We start from the raw sequence: 26,063 nt of genomic DNA, 5'->3' as shown, positions 1-26,063 counted from the left end.
GGAGCAGCCGCTTATTACATTAGAAGTGTAGTCGGAATCCTCGATCTCGGCAGACCCCACTGGAGCAGCCGCTTATTACATTAGAAGTGTAGTCGACATCCTCGATCTCGGCAGACCCCACTGGAGCAGCCGCTTATGGCATTAGAAGTGTAGTCGGCATCCTCGATCTCGGCAGACCCCACTGGAGCAGCCGCTTATTACATTAGAAGTGTAGTCGGAATCCTCGATCTCGGCAGACCCCACTGGAGCAACCGCTTATGGCATTAGAAGTGTAGTCGGCATCCTCGATCTCGGCAGACCCCACTGGAGCAGCCGCTTATGACATTAGAAGTGTAGTCGGCATCCTCGATCTCGGCAGACCCCACTGGAGCAGCCGCTTATTACATTAGAAGTGTAGTCGGCATCCTCGATCTCGGCAGACCCCACTGGAGCAACCACTTATGGCATTAGAAGTGTAGTCGGCATCCTCGATCTCGGCAGACCCCACTGGAGCAGCCGCTTATTACATTAGAAGTGTAGTCGGCATCCTCGATCTCGGCAGACCCCACTGGAGCAGCCGCTTATGGCATTAGAAGTGTAGTCGGCATCCTCGATCTCGGCAGACCCCACTGGAGCAGCCGCTTATGACATTAGAAGTGTAGTCGGCATCCTCGATCTCGGCAGACCCCACTGGAGCAGTCGCTTTGAGGAATCCCACTGAGGTAAAATGTTTGTTAATGGTGAAGACCATTTCCTTGGTAGCAGAAGGAGTCAGAGACTCGCCGTGCCCACAGCAACACTCCACGGGACACGGTGTCCACCCCCCCCCCCCCCCACCGGCCGTCCCACGACCTCGGTGACAACCAATTACTGACAACAACCAGCTGCAACCATAACCTGTTCCACTGAGCAACTCCGAGTCTGTAGTACATTCTTTACTGACTTCCCCAAGTAGATACTAATAATAGTTTTCTCCCACTCAGATGTAACTCTGAGTCACTTCAGCTCAACCCCATTTATTATACTGTCAAGTGTAGCTTTTCTAACATCCTTTTCCTATTAATCGATTCAAAAACTTTAGCCAGTTCTGTAAAGAATATTAAACCTCCATTGTCTCTAAAAAATGTTAGAGAGATGCAGTTTATGCAAGTAAGACTGATGTCAATGGGAACGAGAGGCAAGACATATACCGCGCCATTCCTAGAGCAGTCTTGTTAAACAAATGTTTATTTCTTTTATAACTTGAACTGGGTTTAATAAAAAAATATTTTATAACATGAAAAGGACGTGATACAAGATCAGTGGTGTGCCGAGCAACGAATAACTCGCAGCTCCTTACGCCGAGTAAGGCTCGGAATTTATAATTAGTTTATTGTATAAATCGTCCCGAGGTCGTCTGCCCTCAAAGAGCATTGAATGGTTCACTTGTTTAAGTTATTATTCTTGTTGCTTCCTAACAAGTTTCGTAATGAGAACATTAATTGGCATCTTTTGATGATATTTGACACAGTGGTGGGCGCAGCCTGGCCCTGCCTCGGGCTTATTGTTTCATTTGACATTCATCAAAATGGTGTCGTTCGTCCGTCAAACTGCAGGCTTCATCTCTTCATCTTTTCTTCAGTTCAATCATTTAAAACCAACATATTCATTTACAAGGGAATGATTATTTGTATATCGCCAACATCATTGTCTGTATTCCAACATTATTGAAGGTGTTGATCACTAATTAAGTTCATAATCTTTTTCGTCCTCTGCTTAAAAATTTTACACTCCTCTTAGGAAGTAAGTTGGAAATGAAAAACGTGTTATGTTTCTACAAAATCCCTTTTTTCAGAGTTATGTCTTGTGATACTAAGAATCGGTTATATTTCCGCTCATCACACCTGCATTGCTGGCCCATACTTAACAATTTTGGCTGGTGTTCTTAAGTACAGCGTCGCAGTCAATGTGTTATGTAAACTTACGTTTTAACTGTAATCACTGGTCATTAATGCTCAAATTTGGCATGTATTATGTATGTGTAATCTACTTATACCGTAGTAGCCCCAGAGCATTGTTTTTCATTTTTTACAATTTAATTTTTAAAGCTGTTTATCAAGATTGTAATTTGTTTTATTAAAGGTTTTCCACAACAAGAATCAACGATTTTTATTGAATTGCCAAATAATTGCTGAACAAATAGCATAAGATAATTTCCGTAAATATTTTTTGCCAATTGTTGTAATAGATTTGATTTAATTTGGGTTCAAAATTACATTTTAATTGTGATTTATATGAAATGAAAGGTCGAATTTGGATTATATCAACTATATATAGTCATTGTATCCCTTGATTACCTTAGTTATCATGAGCTAATCAATAACACATGGAGTAAGTTAGTTATGGAGTAATGTTCATAATGTGATATTTCTGAACACCAATATTGAGATGTGGACAGTCCTACATTTTTAACAACACATGTTTTATCACCCTAATTGTTTTTAACTCATGATTTTTTTGAAAACTTTGCAATTTCGAAAATTTAACAAATACTATTTAAATGATTGCTGGAAATTTTTAGTAGGTCCTCCACAAGAGATAATTCCCCTAAATTAACCCCAAAATGTACTGAGGGTTTTGTACTCTGCCTACCACATGTTCCAAAACAGCCGTGTGTGTGTGTGTGTGTGTGTGTGTGCGTGCGTGCGTGCGTGTGTATATTCTAATGTGTGTGTGTGTGTGTGTATTTCTTTTTTTATTTGCGTGTGCGTAGATATAGAATCTCATTATTTTCCAGTCTTTTAGTTGTTGTAGATACTCAGAAAATGTACTTAAAAGGTATTTGCCTTACTTTTATACAGGGTAAAACAAAACTTCAGTAGAATATACAGATTTTTCAAAAATATATAAAATGTGCTTTGTTTGAATTTTTTTTAACAAAGCCAAATAATATTTCACCAAATCTTCTTTATTAGTTAAATTATAAACTTTTTTCCATGAAACTTCTTGGTTTAAGTAAATCAATACCTGAAAGCTATCAATTAACTTTACCCATTTACAAGGTATAATAATGTTTGTGCTCTTCCGTGTTTCAAAAATTGTTTTTAAAATTGTATTCATTTTTTTGTATATTAATTGATTGTTTCAAAACTTGATTTGTTTCATGAGGAGTATAACAAAGCTATAAATTTGTTATATCGAATTATTATACCACTAAAAACACGGAAGTCGTGCAGCAATTGGAACATTTGTTTCAAGCTCTATCGCCTGTGCACTAGTTTTAATTATCATCGAGGAGCTGTCACATATGTACCAATAATAACCTACTTTATGTCCAGGGACATATCGGATACAGGAAATAAGGCAACTCGTGATTTTGTAAAAAAGAGAGCAATAGATTTCTGCAATAGTCATGAGAATTTCGGAGGTCCAAGTGCAGGTAGAAGTAAGAAGCTGTTGTTCTGGGAGAGATTCTTGTTGAAATAAGTGACAGGTCTGTTCATATGCTGCTTGACTTTGTAGACTCTTGGAGCAATTGGAAAATTCTTTAAATATTACTATATGTTAATAAAAACACAACTTTTTCCAAATTGTTTACTTTTTGGGTGAGGCCTTTCAAAAGTTGACTTATTCTAAAGGTATCTTGGTAAACTGAAATTTTTATATATCATTCAACTTATTCTAACTGTGGAATAGAGTAGAAGATATATTTTACGTTCTCTGTACATGAAATTTTTCTGTAAAGGAAAGGCAAAAGTGTTTTGGGAGGGTGTAAGTAGATGATGAGTGTATAAATAAACTTCAATATTGACGTTGCGTTCTCTTAAGATGAGTAGTCCTAGTGTTTGATTTCCTGAGGTGACTTAAGAGTTGATAGAGCCATAAGGTCCAGATGTGGTATATCCTAAAGTCGGATTTACAACTCACTATTAAAATAAAATCATTTTTTTCAACTTTGTTTAAAGATCCATATAAAAAGTAATTTTTGTTTCAGAACTTAAATGACGAAATGGAAACCGAACAACAGATCATGTTAGTACGGGGAAATGGTGATATTTTCAACGCAGAAATAACCCCTGACAGAGCTATTAAGTAAGTATTATCCTTAATTAATGAATAAATTCTATTTAGGTAACTCCCACAGATTAACTGATGATGACCATCCTTAAGTTTTTAGCACCAAAAAACAATTTGTTCAGTACACTTTATTTTTTTATGATTTTGTTCATTTCTAGATAGTAAAAATTTGTTTCATTGGTATATCTTGATAGAGTAGTCTCACCTACAAGTAAATAGATCCTTGTCAAGTACAGGAAACACAGTTAAAATGTGTCATTTACTGTGTGTGTTTAATGTGAGTCTAGACATTTTCTTTCGTGGTTCGTGATCGTTACCTTCATATAAAGTAGTATAGAAGTATAAACATGTATACTGATACAGTGATAGTGCTCCAAACAGGTGACTGACTAACCGTGGAAAAAATGGTGAAAAAAAATTAGCAACGCAAACTTAAGGGTATTGGAAATTAATAAATGATATCGAAAATATTTATTGTTATTGTAGCTGACCAACAAAGCATAGCAATAAATCACAGGTCATACTGGCATGGGACAAAAATGGTTGTTCCATAGTAAATACCGTACTTATGTATTTACTATGAAATTTACTACAGATTACTATCTGGTGTTTCTCCCCAATAAAAGATGGTTGCAATATATTGCCACCTGAAGAACGTACCTCTTCAAACTCTTCATAAGAGTAAATATGTCTTGTTTCAGGATTGGCAATACAAGGGTATCCCTTTCAATTGATCATTAAAATTCATTCATTTTCCACTTAAATTCCGGTGTGTGGTTAGTCTTTCCTCCATGTATTTATAAATTACTCATTAAATTATATTGACACAACCTACAACGGAATAACACATGAAAAAGATACCAGTTCCCTGGGAACACCATGTTGCACATAGATGTTATTGACATAATCATCATCATAACGTACCAAAACCTTCTTTTACAGTAAGTCGTCAATGTAAAATAGTAAGTGGAATTGAAAGTTACTGTTGCTTTAACATCCTCTATTGGATAGAACATGACATTAGTTCACTTCTAAGTACTACACTGTATGTATGGGGAGAGTTTACGATTCTTAGTTACCCAGCAAGGATGAAAACTGTTGTTTTTTCTGTTCTCTTCAACTTTCATATATTTGTTTTCTTTAATTTGATTATACCCTGTGAAGTAAAATCGGTTCATAGTTCCTGGTGTAATGAGGTTGTGTTTCTCGCAGGGTTGCAAGACTAATAATATGGTGGAAGAGGGAAGTGAGCCAATTTCATTAAGCAAAACCATTTAGGCATTGAGAAATTACAAGTTTTATTGTTTGGTTTCCAGGGAACATCCATTGACAATTAGCAGTGGAACAACAGCTTTCATTAGCGAGAACTGGTCCATCATGGTGATGCCATGCTACCCTCCCATCGTCGTCATTGTCTCCGATGACTTTATCTACCATTTTGTACTATTTGAAAGTGGAAACATGAAGGTAAGGAAGAGTAAAAAAAATTGTAATACACTGACGTTGTAGATGTAGCACACTTACCACCTATATTTTTGGAAATACTTTGTTTTAATTAGTATTTATTGAGAAAATCTACATGCTCAGATACAAGACTACTTTTTTACAGCCTAATATACTTCCAATATAATAAAGTAGTAAATGGTTTTGAGGTCAATTCCAAAGGAATATTTAAATAGGAATTTTCAATAAAAAAAATATTTGTTTTAGGCGTACAGTAGCAGTACATGGAAAATCCAGAAAATATTGTTTTAAATGAAAACACAAAATAATTATTTTATAATAATTTTATTTTTACATGTAAGATTGTGCTAAATGATTTTTCAACATGATTTCCACCATTGTTCAGGCATATATCACAGAGGATGACCACCACATCTAAACCTTCTGCAAAGAAGGAGTGCTGATCACATCTAAACCTTCTGCAAAGAAGGAGTGCTGATCACATCTAAACTTTCTGCAAAGAAGGAGTGCTGATCCATGGCTGATCGGTCTAAGACGTCTACTTTGGGTCTGAGTTAGAGATGATGCAGGTTCAAGTCCTGTTTTTAGTCCTGAAAGTAGCATTTATTTATCAGTGCCATTGATCTTGTACTGACTGTATCAACTCTCTCCCTAATTCTCCTTGATAAGATCTTCGCACAGGCCAATGATCCATGAGGACGGATAGTATAAGGCTTATAAGAGGATCAGATCCTCCTTTAAAACAAAAAAATTCCTGCTGCAGTTGGTTATAGTATAATGCTAGGTAAAACAGTTCTTCATTCTTATGGATATGATTTCTCAATGTATTGTACTTTCATTCCTACCCATAGCATCATTCCTATCCTATTCGTATGATAATCTTCGTACCAAAAATGGTGAGCAGTTTTTGTCTTATCTGTCTGTCTCCTTCTCATGTTTTCATTTATTCTAATGTTTAAGAGATGTAATATATCCTAATGTATAATATATTGAATCATTCATTTATTTAAAAGAAAATTAATCAAGGCACATTACATAACAACTTGTGATATTAGTGGATCAACCACTTAGATGAAATTAGGTTACTTTAGTTGTCTATATTGAAAAATAACTAAAAAGTACAAGTTACCCTATGAATCAAACAGAATATACTTTTCAAATAAATCAATGCGAAGTCATAGTATGGTTTTAAGAATTTCTTCTGGAATGAACAGTTAATAAAAAAAAAAGGCCACCCTTTCCTGATTTACCACCATATTGTGGGGGACAGCCATCCGCGAGAACCGCAGAGAGGAAGTAGTGTTGTGTCGGTTGCGAATCGGTCACACGCTGCTGACTCACGGGTACCTCATGAGCCGCGGGGATCCCCCGGAGTGTGCGTTTTGTGGAGTGGCTCTGAGTGTCGAGCATATTTTGGTCGAATGCCGTGATTATACAATGCAGAGACGATCTTGTCAGCTCCCAGCAAGTCTATTCGATCTGTTGGGGGATGATGAGTCAGTCATTGTAAAACTTTTTGAATTCTTAAGAAGAACGAGTCTTATCTCAAAGATTTGATCTGAGCGAGTACCTGTTAAGTTATATACTTTGTCCTTCTATTTATTTGTTATTGTTATTTGTTATTTGTTATTAGTGAGGGTGGGTCCCTTTACAACCTTACCTTCACTAACTTACCTGGTTTTAGCATTAGATTGTTGTTATATTGTTATATTTATATTGTTATTATTTATCTGACATATTTTATTTATTGGGCCCCTTTACAGCCTCTCGGCTATTTTTGTTATTTAGTATTAGTCCTCTGTTCACTGTTGTTGTTTTTCTTATTGTCTTAATGTGATAATTTTCTTTGACAGCGATCCGCTGTCTATTCTTTGTACTGATAACGTGACACCATATTTTAAAGTGTAGGTGTCCGTTAACCATACGGGCATTGATAACCTACGTGTTTTATGCCCTTATAAATATTAAAAAAAAAAAAAAATAAAAAAAAAAAAAAACCACCATATTGTATTATTTGTCATGACAATCTCTACTTCCAAAGCCTCTGGTCAGATGTTAGTGTTTACTTATTGGGAGCAGACCCAATGTGTGTGACCTGTATTTGTAGGTCACCACCATGTTGTATTTGTCATGACAATCTACTTACAAAGCCTCCGGTCAGATGTCAGTGTTTACTTATTGGGAGCAGACCCAATGTGTGTGACCTGTATTTGTAGGTCACCACCATGTTGTATTTGTCATGACAATCTACTTACAAAGCCTCCGGTCAGATGTCAGTGTTTACTTATTGGGAGCAGACCCAATGTGTGTGACCTGTATTTGTAGGTCACCACCATGTTGTATCTGTCATGACAATCTACTTACAAAGCCTCCGGTCAGATGTCAGTGTTTACTTATTGGGAGCAGACCCAATGTGTATGTGACCTGTATTTGTAGGTCACCACCATGTTGTATCTGTCATGACAATCTACTTACAAAGCCTCCGGTCAGATGTCAGTGTTTGCTTATTGGGAGCAGACCCAATGTGTGTGACCTGTATTTGTAGGTCACCACCATATTATTTACACCTAAAAACAACCGAAGCTTATAAAAGCGTGTTAAAAATACAGATCATACACATAGGTTCAGTTTTAATAGTTATTGTTAATTCAAGTGCGTGTTTGAGATAGTGTGCATGGTCCTATCACAAAATACGTTTGTTGTGATTTCTGACTTTTACACGTCACAAGCTCTGGTTTGGTATGTTTATTTAAACTAGATTGTATTATGTGCTAAGCTAATTCACCTGAGGATGAGGTAGATTGTAGATTTCTGACTTTTACACGTCACAAGCTCTGGTTTGGTATGTTTATTTAAACTAGATTGTATTATGTGCTAAGCTAATTCACCTGAGGATGAGGTAGATTGTAGATTTCTGACTTTTACACGTCACAAGCTCTGGTTTGGTATGTTTATTTAAACTAGATTGTATTATGTGCTAAGCTAATTCACCTGAGGATGAGGTAGATTGTAGATTTCTGACTTTTACACGTCACAAGCTCTGGTTTGGTATGTTTATTTAAACTAGATTGTATTATGTGCTAAGCTAATTCACCTGAGGATGAGGTAGATTGTAGATTTCTGACTTTTACACGTCACAAGCTCTGGTTTGGTATGTTTATTTAAACTAGATTGTATTATGTGCTAAGCTAATTCACCTGAGGATGAGGTAGATTGTAGATTTCTGACTTTTACACGTCACAAGCTCTGGTTTGGTATGTTTATTTAAACTAGATTGTATTATGTGCTAAGCTAATTCACCTGAGGATGAGGTAGATTGTAGATTTCTGAACTTTGTGATTTTGTACCACTCAACAACTGCAAATGCCCATAAAAATTTGTTTCCTTCAGCTTAATTATTACAATGGGTAGAATACAAGTACCTAGTGTGTACGAGGTGTGTTCAAAAAGTATTATGAATTTTGTGTATTTTCAAAAATTATTTATTTATTTGTGAATATTTATTTTGTCTCCTTCAAAGTAGTCCCCCTGGGATATTATACACTTGTGCCAAAGTTTTTTTTTTTTCAATCTTCAAAGCACTTCAAAAAATCATTTTTTTGTATTTTGTTCAGCTCCTCCTGCGATGCCGTCTCTATCTCGTCAATCGTGGCGTAGCGTCATGGGCCTCTTCAGTTTCGGGAACAAGAAAAAGTCACAGGGGCCAGATCTGGGGAATACGGTGGCTGCGGTATCATTAGTGTGTTGTTTTTTGGCCAAGAAGTCGCGTACAAGCAGTGATGTGTAAGCAGGGACATTATCCTGGTGCAAAAACCAATTTTTGTTTTTCCACAAATTCGGGCATTTCTGGCGGGTTGCTTTGTGCAAATTACACATAACTTGCAGGTAATATTCCTTATTCACTGTTCTACCTTGTGGCAAGAACTCATTAATGGCACGAGCCAATCGATATGCCTAGGTCCTCCGCAATTTCTCTAACAGTGATTCGACGATTGCCCAATACCATTTTCTTCACTTCATCAATTTTTTCGTCTGTTGATGAAGTGCTTGGGCATCCGGCACGCTCTTCGTCGTTCACATCTTCTCGGCCTTCTGAAAACATTTTGTACCACCGATAAACGTTACTTTTGTCCAAAGTAGCTTCTCCGTATGCCACAGTCAACATTCGGAATGCATCTGCGCATTTAATTTCGTTTTTCACACAAAATTTGATACAGGTTCTTTGTTCCATTTTTTTTGAATAGGTAAAAATCGACGAACCAAAACAAATGCAAGCAAAGCAGCTGTCAACAATTAACTAAACATTCAAAATGGCCGAAATTGTCAACATAAGTGTGAGACATATGTACCAACACACAAAAAATCAAAATTCGAATATACGTAACCCGCGAAAATTCAAAATTCGCGATACTTTTTGAACACACCTCGTATTGTCTATTAATTTCTGAAACTTATTAAGTAATAAATTTCAAATTTTTACAAATGCACGTTTGTTTTCCGGACCAGTATCTCCAAATGGTTGAAGCCATCCAAAAGTGGGAGTCACCACCTGGTGAATGCTCTGGGAGGGGATGCACTGATTATATAGTGAAAGATACTGCTTCGATGAGTAGGTAATGTATATTGTGTATCAGCCATTTATACCTGTACTTGTGGTTATCTATCATTTTGACCAATATTTTTAACGTATGAAAATCTTATTTAATTGAATCATAATAACAACATTAGGTAAGGTCCAATGTAATGAGTGCTCTAACTTACAATGATTTGAATCAGTTTTAAAGTTACATTACCCTTAAATAAAACCAAGAGAAGAAATAAAAATATTAAATCACAACTTCTAAAACGGCTGTACTACTAGAAATACAAGGAATTGGAAGAAAATAAGCTATGCATGCATTCTAGTGGGTGAAAAAAAGGACTTCATCTAAAATAACACACCAGGACTCTGTTAATGTTGTCAAACTTGCTGTAGTATTGGGTTGGAATGGAAATTTTGAAATGTTGGTTATTTTCTTGCAAAGCACTGGAAAGAGTTCCTACTATTTTTTTTGTAATGGTAAGAAAATCGTAGGACTTGTATGATATTGAAAATGTTTTATTAGCTTAAAATTTACCTTACATCTACAGAAGTCATATTTGATACTCTTATTTCAGTATCCAACTGCATAACCTCATACCCACTATTTTGAACCTCAAATGTATGTAATATACACCATATAATTCTAAACAAATCAAGACGGTTACAAATTCATTAAAAAGTTCTCATACAACTTTAGAAGATCATCTCAGACGTGATTGGAACATTTTATCATCCTTCTCTGTTTAGAGAACACATAAACCTCTGTTACTAAATAAGTTAGGTTTTAATTTCCAGATGACTCTACCAGTAAATTGTATCAGTGGCTGGTGTTTGTTGACAGTACAGTAACAATATATTGTGGTGTGCAGGTACTTCATCGTAAGTCACGCCGGGATCCTCACAGTTATCATACCAACGTTGGATAGTTTTACAGATTTCTGGAAAGGATACCCTGGTGAGTTTTATCATTGTATCATTATTCTATTTTGGAGTTAGTAATTAACTAGTGTACCTCGGGTTTTCCAGAGAGGTTTACTTCCTTTTTTTCAAAATACTATCACTTTTGAAATAATTTTGTTATTTTTCAACTACCGAATTGATTTTGACACTTTGTTTTAAAAATATTTTATTTCGACATATAGTAGTAATTTTAAAAGAATTTTTCTTTATAAGAATTCAATCATAAATATATATTTGTATGGTCTTTTATCAAAATTTAATCGTTTTGTCTAAAGTTTAAATTCCTCTTCACTTTTTGTACTTGAGTTAACATTTTCTGAAAATTTCATTGAAACTTTCCTTGAGGTTGCTCCAAGAAAAGTACACAAAATTTTCATTAGATATGTATGTACCTATGCAAATAAAAACCTTTTAAATCTAAATTTCAGTATCAGTATAGTGAAATTGAGATTTTCATACAAAATCTGTAGATTATGAAACACTCTTACACAAAATAATACTTAGCATAATTATAAGTCACACATACATTGAGTAAACATTTTTGCAGGATGGGAATAAAGTAAAACTTCCTCTTTTAAGTGTTTTTTATATTTTTCATAACAATGAAGTAATGCTTTGGGGAAGGATCTTTACTAGATTACTAGAAGTATTTGGATATGTTTTATTTTAGATTTTCTCTCAAAATGAGAGGCTCAAAAAGTTTTGTACATATAGCTCAAATCAAAAATGTATTGTCAAAAACTTTGAAATAGTAACTTTGACCTTTTGCCCTATGAAAGAGTATTCATAATAGAATTCAGCTCTCTTACAAAAGGAGGATTTCTTCTCACAGTCTGAAACTGTTAATATTAATAATTATATTTTGCATTATATATTATTGTTTTATAATTTTATTTAATAGTTGTTAAAAATCCTTGATAAGACTGTTTTAGAATTTTTAAACTTTGTTCTATTTTTATATACAGTGTGAGTTAAAAGTATGAATACACTCTGTTTAATTTTGTATGGATAAAGATCAAATCAATCAAATCAAATCAAAATATTCTTTATTACATGTTCATCAAGAACAGAAATGGTGTCAGTTTTACAATGATGTTGTACATAACTTGTTAAAACTTATTGAGATGTTTTTTGGACAGTCTATCCATGTTGAAGGAACTCATTATGGTGTAGAAGGGCCGTTCGGCCAGCCAGCTGTGGAGTCCTATCTTCAATTTAATCCCATTTCTTGATCTTAGGTTTCTGGGCAGTCGATTGAGGAATTTAATTTCCGTATACGTTGGTTTTTTCTCATATTGTGCTAGGCGGTGTGCTGGAAGACTGTAGAGTTGTGCGTTGCGGGTGTTGTGCGTGTGTATATCAGAGCCCCTTGTCATGTTTTGTCCATCAGCATGCATGACTGTTTCTTGTATGTATAGGTTGATGATAGTTAGGATTCCAAGTGACTTGAAAGCACCTCTGCAAGTGTCCAGTCTCTGTAGTCCAGCCAGGATTCTGATGGCCCTCTTTTGTATTAGCAAAATTCTTTGGATGTTTGTTGCAGAGGCTGCTCCCCAAACAGCAAGGCCATACCTTAGATGGGTCTCAAAGAGTGCAAAATATGCTGTTCTTGCTGTAGTTAGGTCACTTATGGCTTTGATTTGTTTGATTGCATAAACACTGGAGTTCAGTTTTCTACAAAGGTTGTCTATGTGTGTGGTCCAGTTTAACATGCTGTCAAGGGTTAGGCCCAGGAATTTTACTTTGTTTTCCATAGTGACACCTGGAATCTGTGGTACCTCTTGATTAAGATATCCAAATCCCATTTGGCTGGTTTTGGTGGGGTTGACAACCAAATCATTGTTATGGCAGTACTGGTAGGCTGAATTTAGGGATATGTATGAGTTGATAGCTAGGTTCTCAGGTGTTTTATCACTTAGCAGCAGGGTGGTGTCATCTGCATACATTATGGTACTGCAGTAGTCCTGTAGATGTTGGGGCATATCATTGGTGAATAAGATGAAGAGCACCGGTCCCAAAACGGAGCCCTGTGGTACTCCTCGGGTTACCGGCAGCATGCTGGATTGGATATTTGTCGTAATATTTTTGGTTGTGTGTTGTAGTTCTACCAGTTGTTGTCGTCCAGTCAGGTAGCTTTTAAACCATTCTTTAGCTGTACCACATATGCCTAGGGCTTCAAGCTTCCTGATGATGAGACCGTGGCTCAGGCAATCGAAAGCCTTAGAGAAGTCCAGGAAGAGAGCAGTTGAGAGTTTTCTTTCTTCAAGGTCATCTATCACAGTTTCTATTAGTTTTATCATTGCAGTTGTTGTTGACTTGCCCTTTGTAAAGCCGTGCTGTGTGCTTGTAAGTAGGTTGTTTTCATTGCAGTATGTCATTAGCCTTTTAAGAGCTATTTTCTCACAGAGCTTTGAGAAGGTTAAAATGAGGGAAATTGGTCGGTAGCTGCTGTCTGTTGCTGGGCATCCTTTTTTGTACTTTGGATAGACCTTTGAGATTTTCATGCCTGTTGGGAATTGACCTTGGGCAAATGATTTGTTAAATATTATTTCCAGTGGGGCATAGTAGTTCATTTACACAGTGCTTTAAGAGCTTAGATGATATTTCATCGGTCCCAGAGGAATTCTTTGATTTTAGGTTTCTTACAGCGTCTTTTATTTCTGCTTCGTTTGTGGGGGCCATAGAGGTCAGTGTGTGATTTGTAGATCTTGGTATACGGCCCATTGTCACTACCCTGTTTTGATCATTTTCCAGAGTTTGGTCAGCAATATTGGTGAAAAATTCGTTCAGATGGGCTGCAATTTGCTCTGCATCATCGACCATTTTGCCATCTATCCGCAGTTTTATTTCAGATTTTTGCGTTTTTCTGACTCTCACATTATTAATAATGTTTCATATGGCCTTTGATTTATTGTCTGCATTGTTGATGTAATTTTCGGATGCTTGTTTCCGTAGAGATCTGAGCCTTAAGTCATAGGATTTCTTGATTTCTGCTTGATTTCGGAAGATGGAGGGATGGAACTCGGGAAACCTTTCCAGGAAATAGAAGTGAACTTTTTAGTCACTGTTACAACTTTTCCCATTTCCCCAAAATGGGATTTTGGGTGGGGGGCTCAAAATTAAGTGACACCTCATATTTGATAAGTCTTTATAAAAGAAGAAAAGTGGAAACTAGAGTTTTCTATCTCAATCCATTACAAAATGGTAGGTCATTAAAATTAATTAAATTAAAAGCATGGATTGATCCTGCTCAACCTTTAATGGACAAAGATAGAAAAATGAATCTCAGGACACCTCTCTAGGAAATAAAAGTGAACCATTTCCCTAAAATGGCCTTTTTAGGGGGCAGTTTAAAAATTTTAAATGTAAAGTTATGCTAGCACTAGTAATTACAATTACGTTAAGCAATAAAACGGCTAAAACTTCCTAACCTGTATTTTTTATATCAGATGTTCAAACTGCTGTCCCAAGACAGTTTAACAATGTCCAAGGCTGTTGTAGACAGTTTAAAGCTGCATGGATCTATGCAGCATTTTTTTAAATCTCTGCTACTATTCTGTCCCTAAAGTCATTAATTTCGTTTTATAGACGTTGTTTTTAATGTGACCCCACACAAAGTAGTTAAGTGGAGATAGATCTGACGATCTTGGTGGCCACATGATACTTCCTCTTCTGCCTATCCAGCGATTTGGAAAAATATTGTTTAGTTACTCACGGACATATAGGCCATAGTGTGGAGGTGCTCCAACCTGCTGGAACCAAACTTACCTCGGCATTAGGGTTTCCATCAATAACAAAGGGCTCAATAAACTGATCCCTCACAATGCCAAGCCAAACGTTTAATTTTTCAGGGTGCTGGAAATGTTGCTCTCTCATCCAATAAGGGTTAACATCAGCCCAATAACGAGCATTATGTCTGTTAAAGTTACTGTTTAAAATGAAAATTGCTTCATCTGAGGAAACAATGGTGTTTAATCTAATCGTGTTATTATCAATGTTCCGCATCATTATTTCACAAAATTCTGCTTGATGATCAAAATCATCTTCACTTAGCTCATGAACTAAACGAATGCTGTACGCTTTATAACCACTGTCATGTAAAACTTTACAAACTGATGTTTGAGATATATCTAATATTTGAGAAACATTTCTTGTTGAGACATGAGGATCTTCTACAAGAGACTAAAACATCAAGATGCTTCTTTTGTTGCTGATTTTGGTCCCAGTTTTGGGGCGGTCTTTAACGCTCCCTGTTTCCTGGAAACATGGATTGTTTTTTGAACTCCTGATTTAGATACAGGGTTTCAATTGGGATAAGTGTCATTAAATAAATTGCTTACTTCATCATAAGATCTCACCTGGTCTCCGTAGTCTCGCATCATCAGGGTCAGAATACGCTCTTGTTCACTTAAACATTCCATTTTAATGTAAAGTATCACAAAAACACTCTTAACTTTGTTAATTCCAATCAGAGACTGAACATGATATTGGACTTCCTCAAAACTGAAAAGATAAGGAAAGCCTGCCCTGCAGCAGGTAATAACTGAAGTTATTTACCCTCTAAATGTGATGTTTGTGTTTTGCCTCAATTAATTTTTAATTAATTTCAATGAGCTGCCAATATTAAGATATTTAAGTACTACTGCGTCAAAGAGCAGTTATATCCCTTTTTCACCATAACAAACACTTATGTAAGGAACAATTTGGTTTTTAGCCAGTACTAAATACAATCAAGGCTGTGGAAAAAGTTTTTGAAAATATATTGTTTAATTTTGAAAAAAGTATTGCATGTGCCACGGTAATTAATTTGTCAAAGACATTTAATTGTCTTTCTCATAAATTACTTCTAAAAAAGTTGTATGAGTATGGAATAAGAAGTAAGGAATTAGATAGGTTTGTGTCATACCTCAGTGATAGAAAACAAATGTTCAAGGTAATGATAAATCTGAGTTTATAAATGTGCAAATTGGGTTCCCTTGAGGTTCTGTACTTGAGCCTTTATTACTTATAGTTGCAATTAATTACTTTGCTTATAGTATTCCATATTTTTATTTTATACATTCATTAATAAAAAACATAATATTAATAATCTCATAACGGTGCAAGTACACTCTTTGAAGATAGCACTTGAGCGGTTTCAGGCAAACTATTTATCAGTAAACAAGAATAAAACTGAAAAAATTTTATTTTCTCAAAATTGTAAAATATATCATAATTTTAGGCCGGTAAAGTTACTTGGTGTATTTTTGGATAATACCCTTAGCTGGTCAAGTCATGTACAAAATTATCAAGAGTGGTTTTTTTGCTCCGTGAATTAAGAAATTGTGTAGTTTAGCCCTCTAACTGATGACCGTTGTGACAGATGTTCATCAATACCACTTGTGAACTGATAAAGATGGCACAGTTTTCAGTCAACTTTCCACTATTATTACACAAAAACCGTTTAAGTTATATAGACATAACTTACACCAGTCGAATCCTCTACTCATAATACCAATTCATTTTATATAGTTTATATTCGTAATATTACTCATTGTCAGCTGATATCGATCCGGCATACAGCTGATGGTCTATGTAGCTGGTGACGTGCTGCATGGCCTTGACGATCTTTGTTGCTAGGTTATTATGTAGGCTGTTTATAATTTATTGCTATGTTGTAAAATGAGTGATCCTCGTTGTTCAAATGATTTACGTGAACTATTGGATGATTAAAATATTAGTTCTGATGATGAAAATGACATATCAGCAAATTAAGTGCATGATGATATTCCTTTGTCAGATTTGTTGTCAGATAGTCTGGATGATTATAAACTGATGGAATGTAAGTTGGGTTTGTAAACAAATTGATAATGACAGTGACAACAATTCATCATTATCTAATATTCCTCTTGCCCAAAGAATTCATCAAACACCAATATGGATGCGTATTGCCAAAAAAGTAGTACATAACATTTTTATCAAAACACTTTTTTGTGTTGTAAATAAGTGTATATAAAATTTTATAATCCTTTTGTTCACTACAAAACTGTGTATATTTTGTACATTTACAGTATCTTACTATCTCGTCATGTGAAAGTTACATGGAATGAAACTTATAAAACAAAAATTCTACAATGCACATTTTTGAATTTATGTACAAATAAAAAAAACAATACCCTAGTGAGTGCATATTTATTATTTTAAATACTGTGCATTTTTTCATAGTAGCTTAAACTATGGAATGCACTTTGGGGAGGCATTAGTGAATCACAAAGAATTACTATATTAAAGAAAATTAAGTAATTATCAAAACCGTCGAGATGTACATAGGTGTATTACAAGGCAGAGATATATGCTTGACCAATTTTCTGTAAGATTACAGAAAACAATTCCACATATACATGAAAATTAAATTACTTAATAATTTGCCTGAAAGTGCATGAGAAGTTATTATTAATAAGTTTAAAATTATTCTAAGCAAATGGCTAAGAGAAAAGTGTTTTTTACAGCATTGATGAGTACCTGGTCTGTGATATTAGTGTCTTAAAGATTCTAATTAGTATTAAGTATTTATTATTCTATTTATTGTTTGTTATGATTTTGTACTGTGCCTGCTTGTTGGCTGTTTTTGTTGAATCCATGTTGTTAGATATATGAGTATGAATAATTTTTAAGATGTAATAATTGACCATGATTGTAAAAAATTGGCCTTGTCTATTTCACCATTGTTGCCTAGTGACAATAAAGATGTGAATCTAAATAATGAGTAATACTTTAACGTTTTATCATATTTAATTTTAAATTAGACTCAATAACATTTTTTTATAGCATGGCTGGTTGATCAAAACATCGTAAGATTTTAGTTAATTTCCCCTTAATATAAACATACTATTCAGTACAGCTACACATATTTGACTTACACAGTGTAGTAATGAAATTTTAGATTCAATTTCAATTTGTTGATAAACGTAAAAGAATTAAAAGCAAAACTGATAACAGCCAGCAAATCCAGTAACCAGTTACTACTGTTACTGGTGGCTACTGCCATTGCTGCTTTGTAGGTGGCACGATTCATAGAAAGTAGTTTGCTGTATTTCTGACTCCAACTTGAAGGGTTATAAATGTTACTAGAGCTGCCGTTTTAAACGTTTTAAGACAAAAACAGTAACAATAAGTTAATAAAAAATATATTTTTGTTAAAAAATTACAATTTTTCAGAAGTAGCTACTCCAGGCCAGGAAAGTACAAAGGAGTTGTTAACTAAAAACACCTCGAAGATGGAAATGGTCACAAGTAAGGATTTGGGGGAACCTTCACATCTACATCTGTTTGGGTTGGGGCTGATATCCGGGCACAGATTCACCACCCATATAGTCCACAGTATTGCCCAATTTGGAGACTGTTACCTTATCTATAGAAAATCTCTTCCAGTTTGTACCGACTGTGGAGTCATGCAGCTCATTCCAACATATCCCACGGGTAAGTGCTATCTCTCTTATACACTATTGTACCTCCACTAAATCCATTTTATCCACCACTGTTTTGTTATTCTTATATTATTTATTATTATATTATTATTATGAGGCATCATTGTAACCCCGTGTCACCCTCTCGTAGGTAAGGTAGTGTTTATTTGACATATGGCCTACAAAAAGCTATCAATCTATCACCCTTTAAGTGCTGTAATCTTATATTTACATCTTCAGCCAAGAATTGAGTAAGTGCTGAAGATGTCAATGAACTGTTTTTTTGTATTGAAACCGAAGATCTTATTGTATTTGGTGTATGAGGTGGTTCTGACAGCTTTTTCTATCGACTTGCAGATGTTATATCAGCTTCCCATTTGCTAAGAGAAGAGGTTTAAAAGTTGAACTGAAATATTTAACATCGTGGCCACAGTGAGGTCCAAACATTCCAAGAATTTAATTGTGTGTTTTGAAGCAGTGTGAACCACAAAAATTAAATGTTGGTTATAATATACCAATACTGATAATATATTCTGTTAATTTTACTAACAGAATATAGAATTATGTGTCTAATCTGTTTACCGTACCATGAATTGGTCTAAATGGATATGGCTTGAACAAATATTGTACAGCGCTGTCGCAATAACACGCATGACGAAATGCAATACAGAATGAGGAGTAAAAATACAAACAAAGACACAACCTGATGTGGCACAAACATAATTAATGAATCATAATCAACTAAGGCACAAATACTTGATACAAAGCCAAATTTTACAACTACATGATGACTTCAAAAATAACTTAGGCTTGGAGGCATCATCGTGAAAGCACAAAGGATTGTGGCACACCTTTATCTTTTATCTCACATATTGATCACAGTATTAGCTCCTCTAGCCCCATGAGTGATAGGCTTCACTAAAGCTCAGCCGATTAGAACGTTTCAAATGGTAATCGGAACCGAAAATATGACCAATAACCAAACAGAAAAAGTTTGGATGCGAATTGATTATGTTTATGAAATGGGACACCTCCCATAACTTTACAACTAAACAACATAACGGCATAAATGTGTATGAGCTTTAACATTGTTCTTATAGAACTAAAACCAAGGTGGCCACCAGTACAGCCGGCTCTTAGACTGATAAATGCAAGTTCGGCCATTCCATCAATGCTAAAATACTTCCCCTGTCTAATAAACTTTTAATTGGCAAAGAATGTTGAAAAAGCCAAAGTGAATGTAAACAGATATTCAAAATTGTTGGGTAATTACATTAATTTGTATGTAAAATTTTGCCTTGGTTTTCGGTTGGGTAAAGTCCAGTAAAATGTGCTAGACGATCTATATACATTTATTCTGTTTCCTTGAAATAAAACTAAATAATATTGAATGTTGTTGCTTTCCAGGATGATTTATCTGATGTATGGATGGAGATGCAAGCTGATCTATCATCTGTTGTTCGTCCCATAGAGTACGTGCGAAATGACTCATACGAGGTATAATAACTTTTTTCCTTGTGTTTTGTATCAAATTCAATTATTTACTGATTTAATTGTTATTTTTATACTGTTGTATATTTTTGTAAAATTTTTCATTATATATGACACTTATATGGATTATTTCGTATTTCTTCACAATTCTTATTTATATATATTCGTTAAATAAACTTGACTATTACAAACTGGTTAAAATACATATTCCAAAAACCTCAATCACTCTTTGTTGATGATACCATTGTGCATCAATGGTGTTGGCACCTGTTGTTGAGGACGAGCTTCACCTAATTATCCAGCAGCTCCCAGCCAAAAAATCTAACAACCTCAATCTGATGTCCCCATGGCTCATTAAAAAATGCTGCAAGCATTTAGTGAGACCCTTAGATGAATTAGTAAATTATTCATTCCAAACAGGAGTGTTCCCCTCTCTCCTTAAAATTGCAAAAGTTTTCCCAATTTTAAAGAAAGGCGACCCAGCTTCTATAAATAACTACTGGCCTGTCTCAATTCTGCCTGTATCAGCAACATTTTTTAAAAGCTTTCTCTTATAAGAATGCTTCACTTTTTGGACAAATACAATCAGTTCTCAAATGAACAGTATGGGTTCAGAAAGGGTAAATCGACAACCGACGCAGTCGTTGGTCTTGTCGATATGATTGTAGAGGGGATTGAATGTCGGAACCACACAATGAGTGTGTTCCTGGATCTGTCCAAAGCATTCGACTGTGTTGACCACAATATACTGCTCGACAAACTTGAGTCCCACGGCATTTGAGGCATGCCTTTTAAATGGCTTAGCTCATTTCTAAGCCACAGATCCCAAGTTGTCGAGATATCAAATAAATCATTCAAGCCAATAGATCTTAGCTATGGAGTCCCCCAGGGGTCTATCCTCAGTCCTGTGATTTTCCTGCTTTACGTCAACGACATAGAATCATCGCTTCTACATGGAAGAACAGTGCAGTATGCAGATGATACGACTCTTTTTTTCAATGCAAGATCAAGCGAAGTTTTGGAACAACAGGCTTTTGTTGATATCAACAACTGTGTTCAATACTTCAACAGCCTCAACCTCACAATAAACTCTTCAAAAACCAACGTTTTACATTTTTCTTTGTGCACAACGGGCAACCAGTATGGACCTGCCATCTTGGTTGCTGAATGTGTACATTGATCGTGTTTGCGCCAAAATCTGCTCAAGCATCTTTGTTCTGAGATATTTAGCAAAATACTGCCAGAGTCAGGTACTGATTATGGTGTATTATGGCTTGATATACCCCCACCTGGCCTATGGAGTGATCCTTTGGGGAGCTTGTGCTAACACTCAGTTCCAAAGAGCTTTCAGACTCCAAAAAAAAGCAATTCGAATCATCGCAAAAATCAAATTCAGAGAGTTGTGCAAGCAAATTTTCAAGAAATGCAGCTGTTGACTCTGCCATGTCTCTATATATTGGAAACAACTATGTTTTGTATGAATAAATGTACCGTAACCAGAGGCCAAGACATACACATGTATGAGACACGTGGCAGAGCAAACTACCGAACTGGTAGACACAGAGCAGTGGTTTATGAATGCCTGCCCTCACAAGCGGATGTTCAGTACCTCAACAGACTGCCCAACTCAATCGAAAATGCTCCAATGCCAAAGGCATTTAAGGCTCGCCTAAAATGCTTCTTGGTGTCTCAAGCATTTTATAATGCAGGCGAGTGTTTGGCTTTCAACTGGGAGGCCGCCCAATTAGAAGACTGACCCCGCTGTTCGAAGTGGGTTGCATTAGCGATGAATGAAAGAGGTGTGATTGTATAGATCGCATGTCTGTATGAGTATTATAGTATGAATGACAGAAATTTTAGGATATCACTATTAATTGACATTTGCCATACAATGTAATTATTGTCTCAGTAATAAAACAGATTTGATTTGATTAATTGATTGGTCCAATCCATATATTTTGTTCAAAGTCTTCAAATCGTGATCCTAAATCAAATAGCTGACACACTGTGGTGAGCTCGTTCAGAAACCCTGTGACAGCCCTTAGGATGGTACGAACATCTTAAACATTATGGCCTTTCGGGCTTCTCGAAGGATCCACAATAACTCACTGAACAATAGCGAGGCTGAAGTCAAAACTTTCATCAGCTAGTAAAACGATTCGTAACAAGTTGTTCAACAGTTCTTCATTATACCAATTTGGTAATTTCCAAATAAATAAATATTCATAAACAGTCGTGTGTTTGGTATACCTTTAACAATAAATAAAAATTCAGAATTTCCCATATTTCGTGCACAATTTTAATTTATAAGTTTTTCGTACTTGAATTACAATGGGTACTTGAATATAACTTTTTGTAGTGTAATCAAAGGCATTTCATTTCATTTATTGACAGAAACCCCCTTGCAACAGAAAGCAATAAGTTAGAGTCGAATAAGTTGAAATATAACAAATTTACACAACCAACATTTCAACATACAGTATTAACATTTAGATAATAGACAGATTCTTTATTTAGAAATTCTTTGAGAATTATAACGCCGTCAATTGAAAAGAACTAAAATTACAATACATTTTCAGATAGAAAAAACTGTTATAATTGTAATTTACAAAAGGTCAGAGTCCAGTTAATTGTCAGTTTCCCCCTCTTCTAAAGTACTCTTCAATCGTATAAAAAGGATTCTGCAGTAGCCACAGCTTTACTTTAGTCTTGAACGTCTTTGCGTTAAGTTCTTTGAAGTCTTCAGGCAGTTAGTTCTACAGCTCATGTATGAGAGCTTCTACTCAAACACAGAAAGACGATGTACAGGAAGATGGAAATTTGTTGCTCGTCTGGTGCTGTAATGGTGTGTGTTACGCTCTCATAAACAAACAGAGAGTAATAAGTCTTGTAATATTAGACTCTATCGTGTAGAAACAGAAACTATTTCAAAATTGTTTCAGATCCATTTTCAATGTAGTGTTATTGCTAACTAAATCATAGAATGTGAAATTTTAAAAGTGCTGAGAAAATTTTGCTAACGATTTTGTGTACGTATTGTCTGTAGTTAAAAATAATGTTCTCTCTTTTCGATCCAAATAATGCTGTTACTCAGCATCCAAACAGATTAAATTCATATACTAACTTTTTGTTATAAGTTAATATAAAACTTGTAAAATGGTTGGTTCTAAAACTATTTTTGTTTATTATTAAAGTGTTCTAAAATCTCTTCATATCTATATAAAAATACATACAGCTGAAAACAAATGTTTCTATTCTGATATCAGTTTGAATATATTAAAAGTCTTATAGTTTAGTTTTGTTAATGTATCTACTTAAAACGTGTATTTTCAATATTAACCTTTTAGGACCAGAAAAAATATGTATGAAACAATGTTATGCCTTCATTTTTCAACATAGTGTAAAAACTGCACACCTGTACACCATGTGTTTTGCAAGAGTTTCAGAAAAAAAATTTTTATTTATAATTTTATGTATTGGTACCAAAATATTCAGTACTAGATGCTCTTTCTTTTTATGAACATTTTAATTAATATTACAAAAAAATCTTTTTATAAAATTAAATTTATTAAAAAATTGTAATATAAATTGAAAAAATTTACTTTGACCGAAAAAGTAATAAAAATGGATAAATACTTTTACTGTGAGAGATAACATATTATGAAAGTTCAATTAATTTCCATTCTGTGTCACAATGACGATGACAACAGGTTTCCAAAGCAACGTTGGAAAAGTCAAAGGTGTTTTAAGTGAAAATATTGTTTTGGTTCTCCAGCTTGTGTACTGTAATAATCATATAAAGAGTTTAGTTTTTAATTTTGGCTGAATGTAAAGAAGTAAACATTGGAGTGGCAGTATACTGCAGTTTGGTTTTTTTGTAAATTATGCGAATGATAGTAAACTTCCGTTTGGTCCTAAAAGAGTTAAAATTAAATTATTGTTTTATTGAATGCCAACCTATTCTTTTGTCGTACAAGAAACAAAAAGTCATTAATCTTCCAGAAATGAAAGAAGTGCCATTGTGAGTAAGCAAATAAAATATGAAAGTTTAGCTCAACACGGAATGGACCTGATGGAGAAGACAGCACTAAGATAATTGGAGTAAATTTATTCATTTTCATGCCTTTGACTGTGACAAGTTTATTTACTGGTGTATTATTTTGTAGGAAGTGATGAACCAGGTAGCCTTTTGTAAAGAACGGGTGCTGCAGCACAACAATATATTGGCAGCAAATATAGAAAAAAAGTAAGTAAATACCAGTTACTAAAAATAATTTCTGTAATATTGAAGGATTTTCATGTAATGTTAGAAATCTTGCCCCAGCAAGCCGATGATGATTGTGTGATTGTGGAACTTGCAACATGTGGACCTCTTCTATCGAGCACAGTCATTGTCAGTGTTTGCTTTCATTATGACTTGATGAGTATTATTGCATTTTCCATACATGACGACTACTGATGTGAGATCTAGTGCAAAGAGGATTAAACTGGAGAACTAGATCCAGCACAGTCCTAAGGAACTGCTGATCAGAGTGAATAATAATAATAATAATATAAAGTGAATAATTACATTAATTCAGAAGTGGCACTCTGACTTTTGGTAGTAGCAGTGTTTTAAGGCACCCATTAATATATTTGTTTCTCACAAAAGAACAAAACACTTTTTATGTTGATTTATTTTTTTTTTACTTTCTACATAAGTTTAAAATACAAAAATTGTAGAAAACTTGTTTGTTATTAATCCCAAAGTCTGTTTTATACTCCTAAATTCGAGTATTCAAAATAAAAAAATAAAGTATAAATTTTACCCCAAATTTTATGCCGTTTCCAGAAATGTATAGTTTATATTAATTAAACATTATTGCACTACAATTATTGACTGTACAATATATGAACAATCAGGCATCTTTACATAAGAAAATTTAAAAAAAAGAAAGTCACTAGCTATTACTTTTTAAAACAACTGATTTAATACAGCGTTATGTTCTAGTGAACAACAGTGTTATTAACAACACCGTAGATTTAAAATTGTGTAATATAGTATACTTAGTAATTGCGCAATACACTGCAATGACAAAAATTGATTCCATAAATTAAGTGGCCGCATTCACGGAAGTTTTGGCATCTCAAAGTGTTAAAAAACATGATATTTGAGAAGATTGGTTATCCTCTTTGGAAATTTTATCACGATTGAACAATATGTACTACTATAAACAGTAGATAATGTGAAAGAATGTTAGTGCGCCGCATATGCAGTGTGTGTGTGCCACTTCTATGATTAAATATAAGTTTTATGGGAGTTGAAGGTTTTTTTGGAAAGTATATTGAAGGAGTATTGATCACTCCATTTTGTCTCTGACAAGGTTGATTGAGGTGGCGTGTAGCTCTCTATAGAGGCATTGTCGGTACTAATGGTGTTAACATGTTGTAACCTCAATTTCACTCATTTCCCAAATAATAATAGTGAAATGTGTGAGGAAATAGTGGGAAATCAAAGTCAGTTAATAGTAATAGAAACATATGAGAGACTGACAGTAATCGAATCAACTAATTAGAACAGCTGACTACAAATCAGCTGACACTCAATTGATAAACATAAACAAATAATCAATACTTCGAATACTAATGTCTGGAAACCCAGATCGATTTGTTATGCTTAGTCATCTAAATAAACATTTAATTTTTTTTAATTATACAGGGTAAAAAAATAATTACAATTTATTACTAATAGTAAAAAATTCAGCAGCAAAAATAAAATTACCCTGTACTTGACGCCACTGTGACGTTGAAATAGCCAATGAAAACTTCACCTGATTCACTCATCATTTATTCTTTGTGCTTAATTACGTACTCTAAATCTTAAAAAAAAAAATAATATTTATAAGAGATTCTGGAAGCCAACAGTTATATAATTAAGTGAAAAATATTTATTATGATTTAGAATAGTTTATTTAATTAGTACTCGTTTTATGTATAAAATTTAATTTCTTACTTGCTTTTTAGCCTACTTGCATTGGAAGTCAAACTAAACCGGCAGGAGCAGCACATGATGATATTAAAAAGTGAAAAAGAAGTACTAAAATCAG

The 26,063-nt window shown here is 34.6% G+C and overlaps 1 protein-coding gene across 5 annotated transcripts in view; it reads left to right on the top strand.

The window, feature by feature from the left end:
• Positions 1–24,195, top strand: part of LOC124368741 — a 205,324-nt gene extending 181,129 nt beyond the window's left edge. For 3 of the 5 annotated variants that reach the window (XM_046826074.1, XM_046826075.1, XM_046826072.1), the window contains 7 exons: positions 3,953–4,050; positions 5,352–5,502; positions 10,006–10,112; positions 10,951–11,036; positions 18,239–18,499; positions 19,894–19,983; positions 24,144–24,195. In XM_046826074.1, the coding sequence (XP_046682030.1) occupies positions 3,953–4,050; positions 5,352–5,502; positions 10,006–10,112; positions 10,951–11,036; positions 18,239–18,499; positions 19,894–19,898 (708 nt within the window). In that variant the 3' untranslated portion in view covers positions 19,899–19,983; positions 24,144–24,195. Of the gene's footprint in view, positions 1–3,952; positions 4,051–5,351; positions 5,503–5,884; positions 6,057–10,005; positions 10,113–10,950; positions 11,037–18,238; positions 18,500–19,893; positions 19,984–24,143 lie in introns of those variants that run through there. The other 2 variants (XM_046826073.1, XM_046826077.1) reach the window with 2 other exon arrangements.
• Positions 24,196–26,063: the final 1,868 nt, after the last annotated feature.

Source organism: Homalodisca vitripennis, chromosome X, assembly GCF_021130785.1.
Source record: "Homalodisca vitripennis isolate AUS2020 chromosome X, UT_GWSS_2.1, whole genome shotgun sequence".
Classification (NCBI taxonomy): Eukaryota; Metazoa; Arthropoda; class Insecta; order Hemiptera; family Cicadellidae; genus Homalodisca; species Homalodisca vitripennis.
This window is presented reverse-complemented; position numbering and strand designations above follow the sequence as displayed.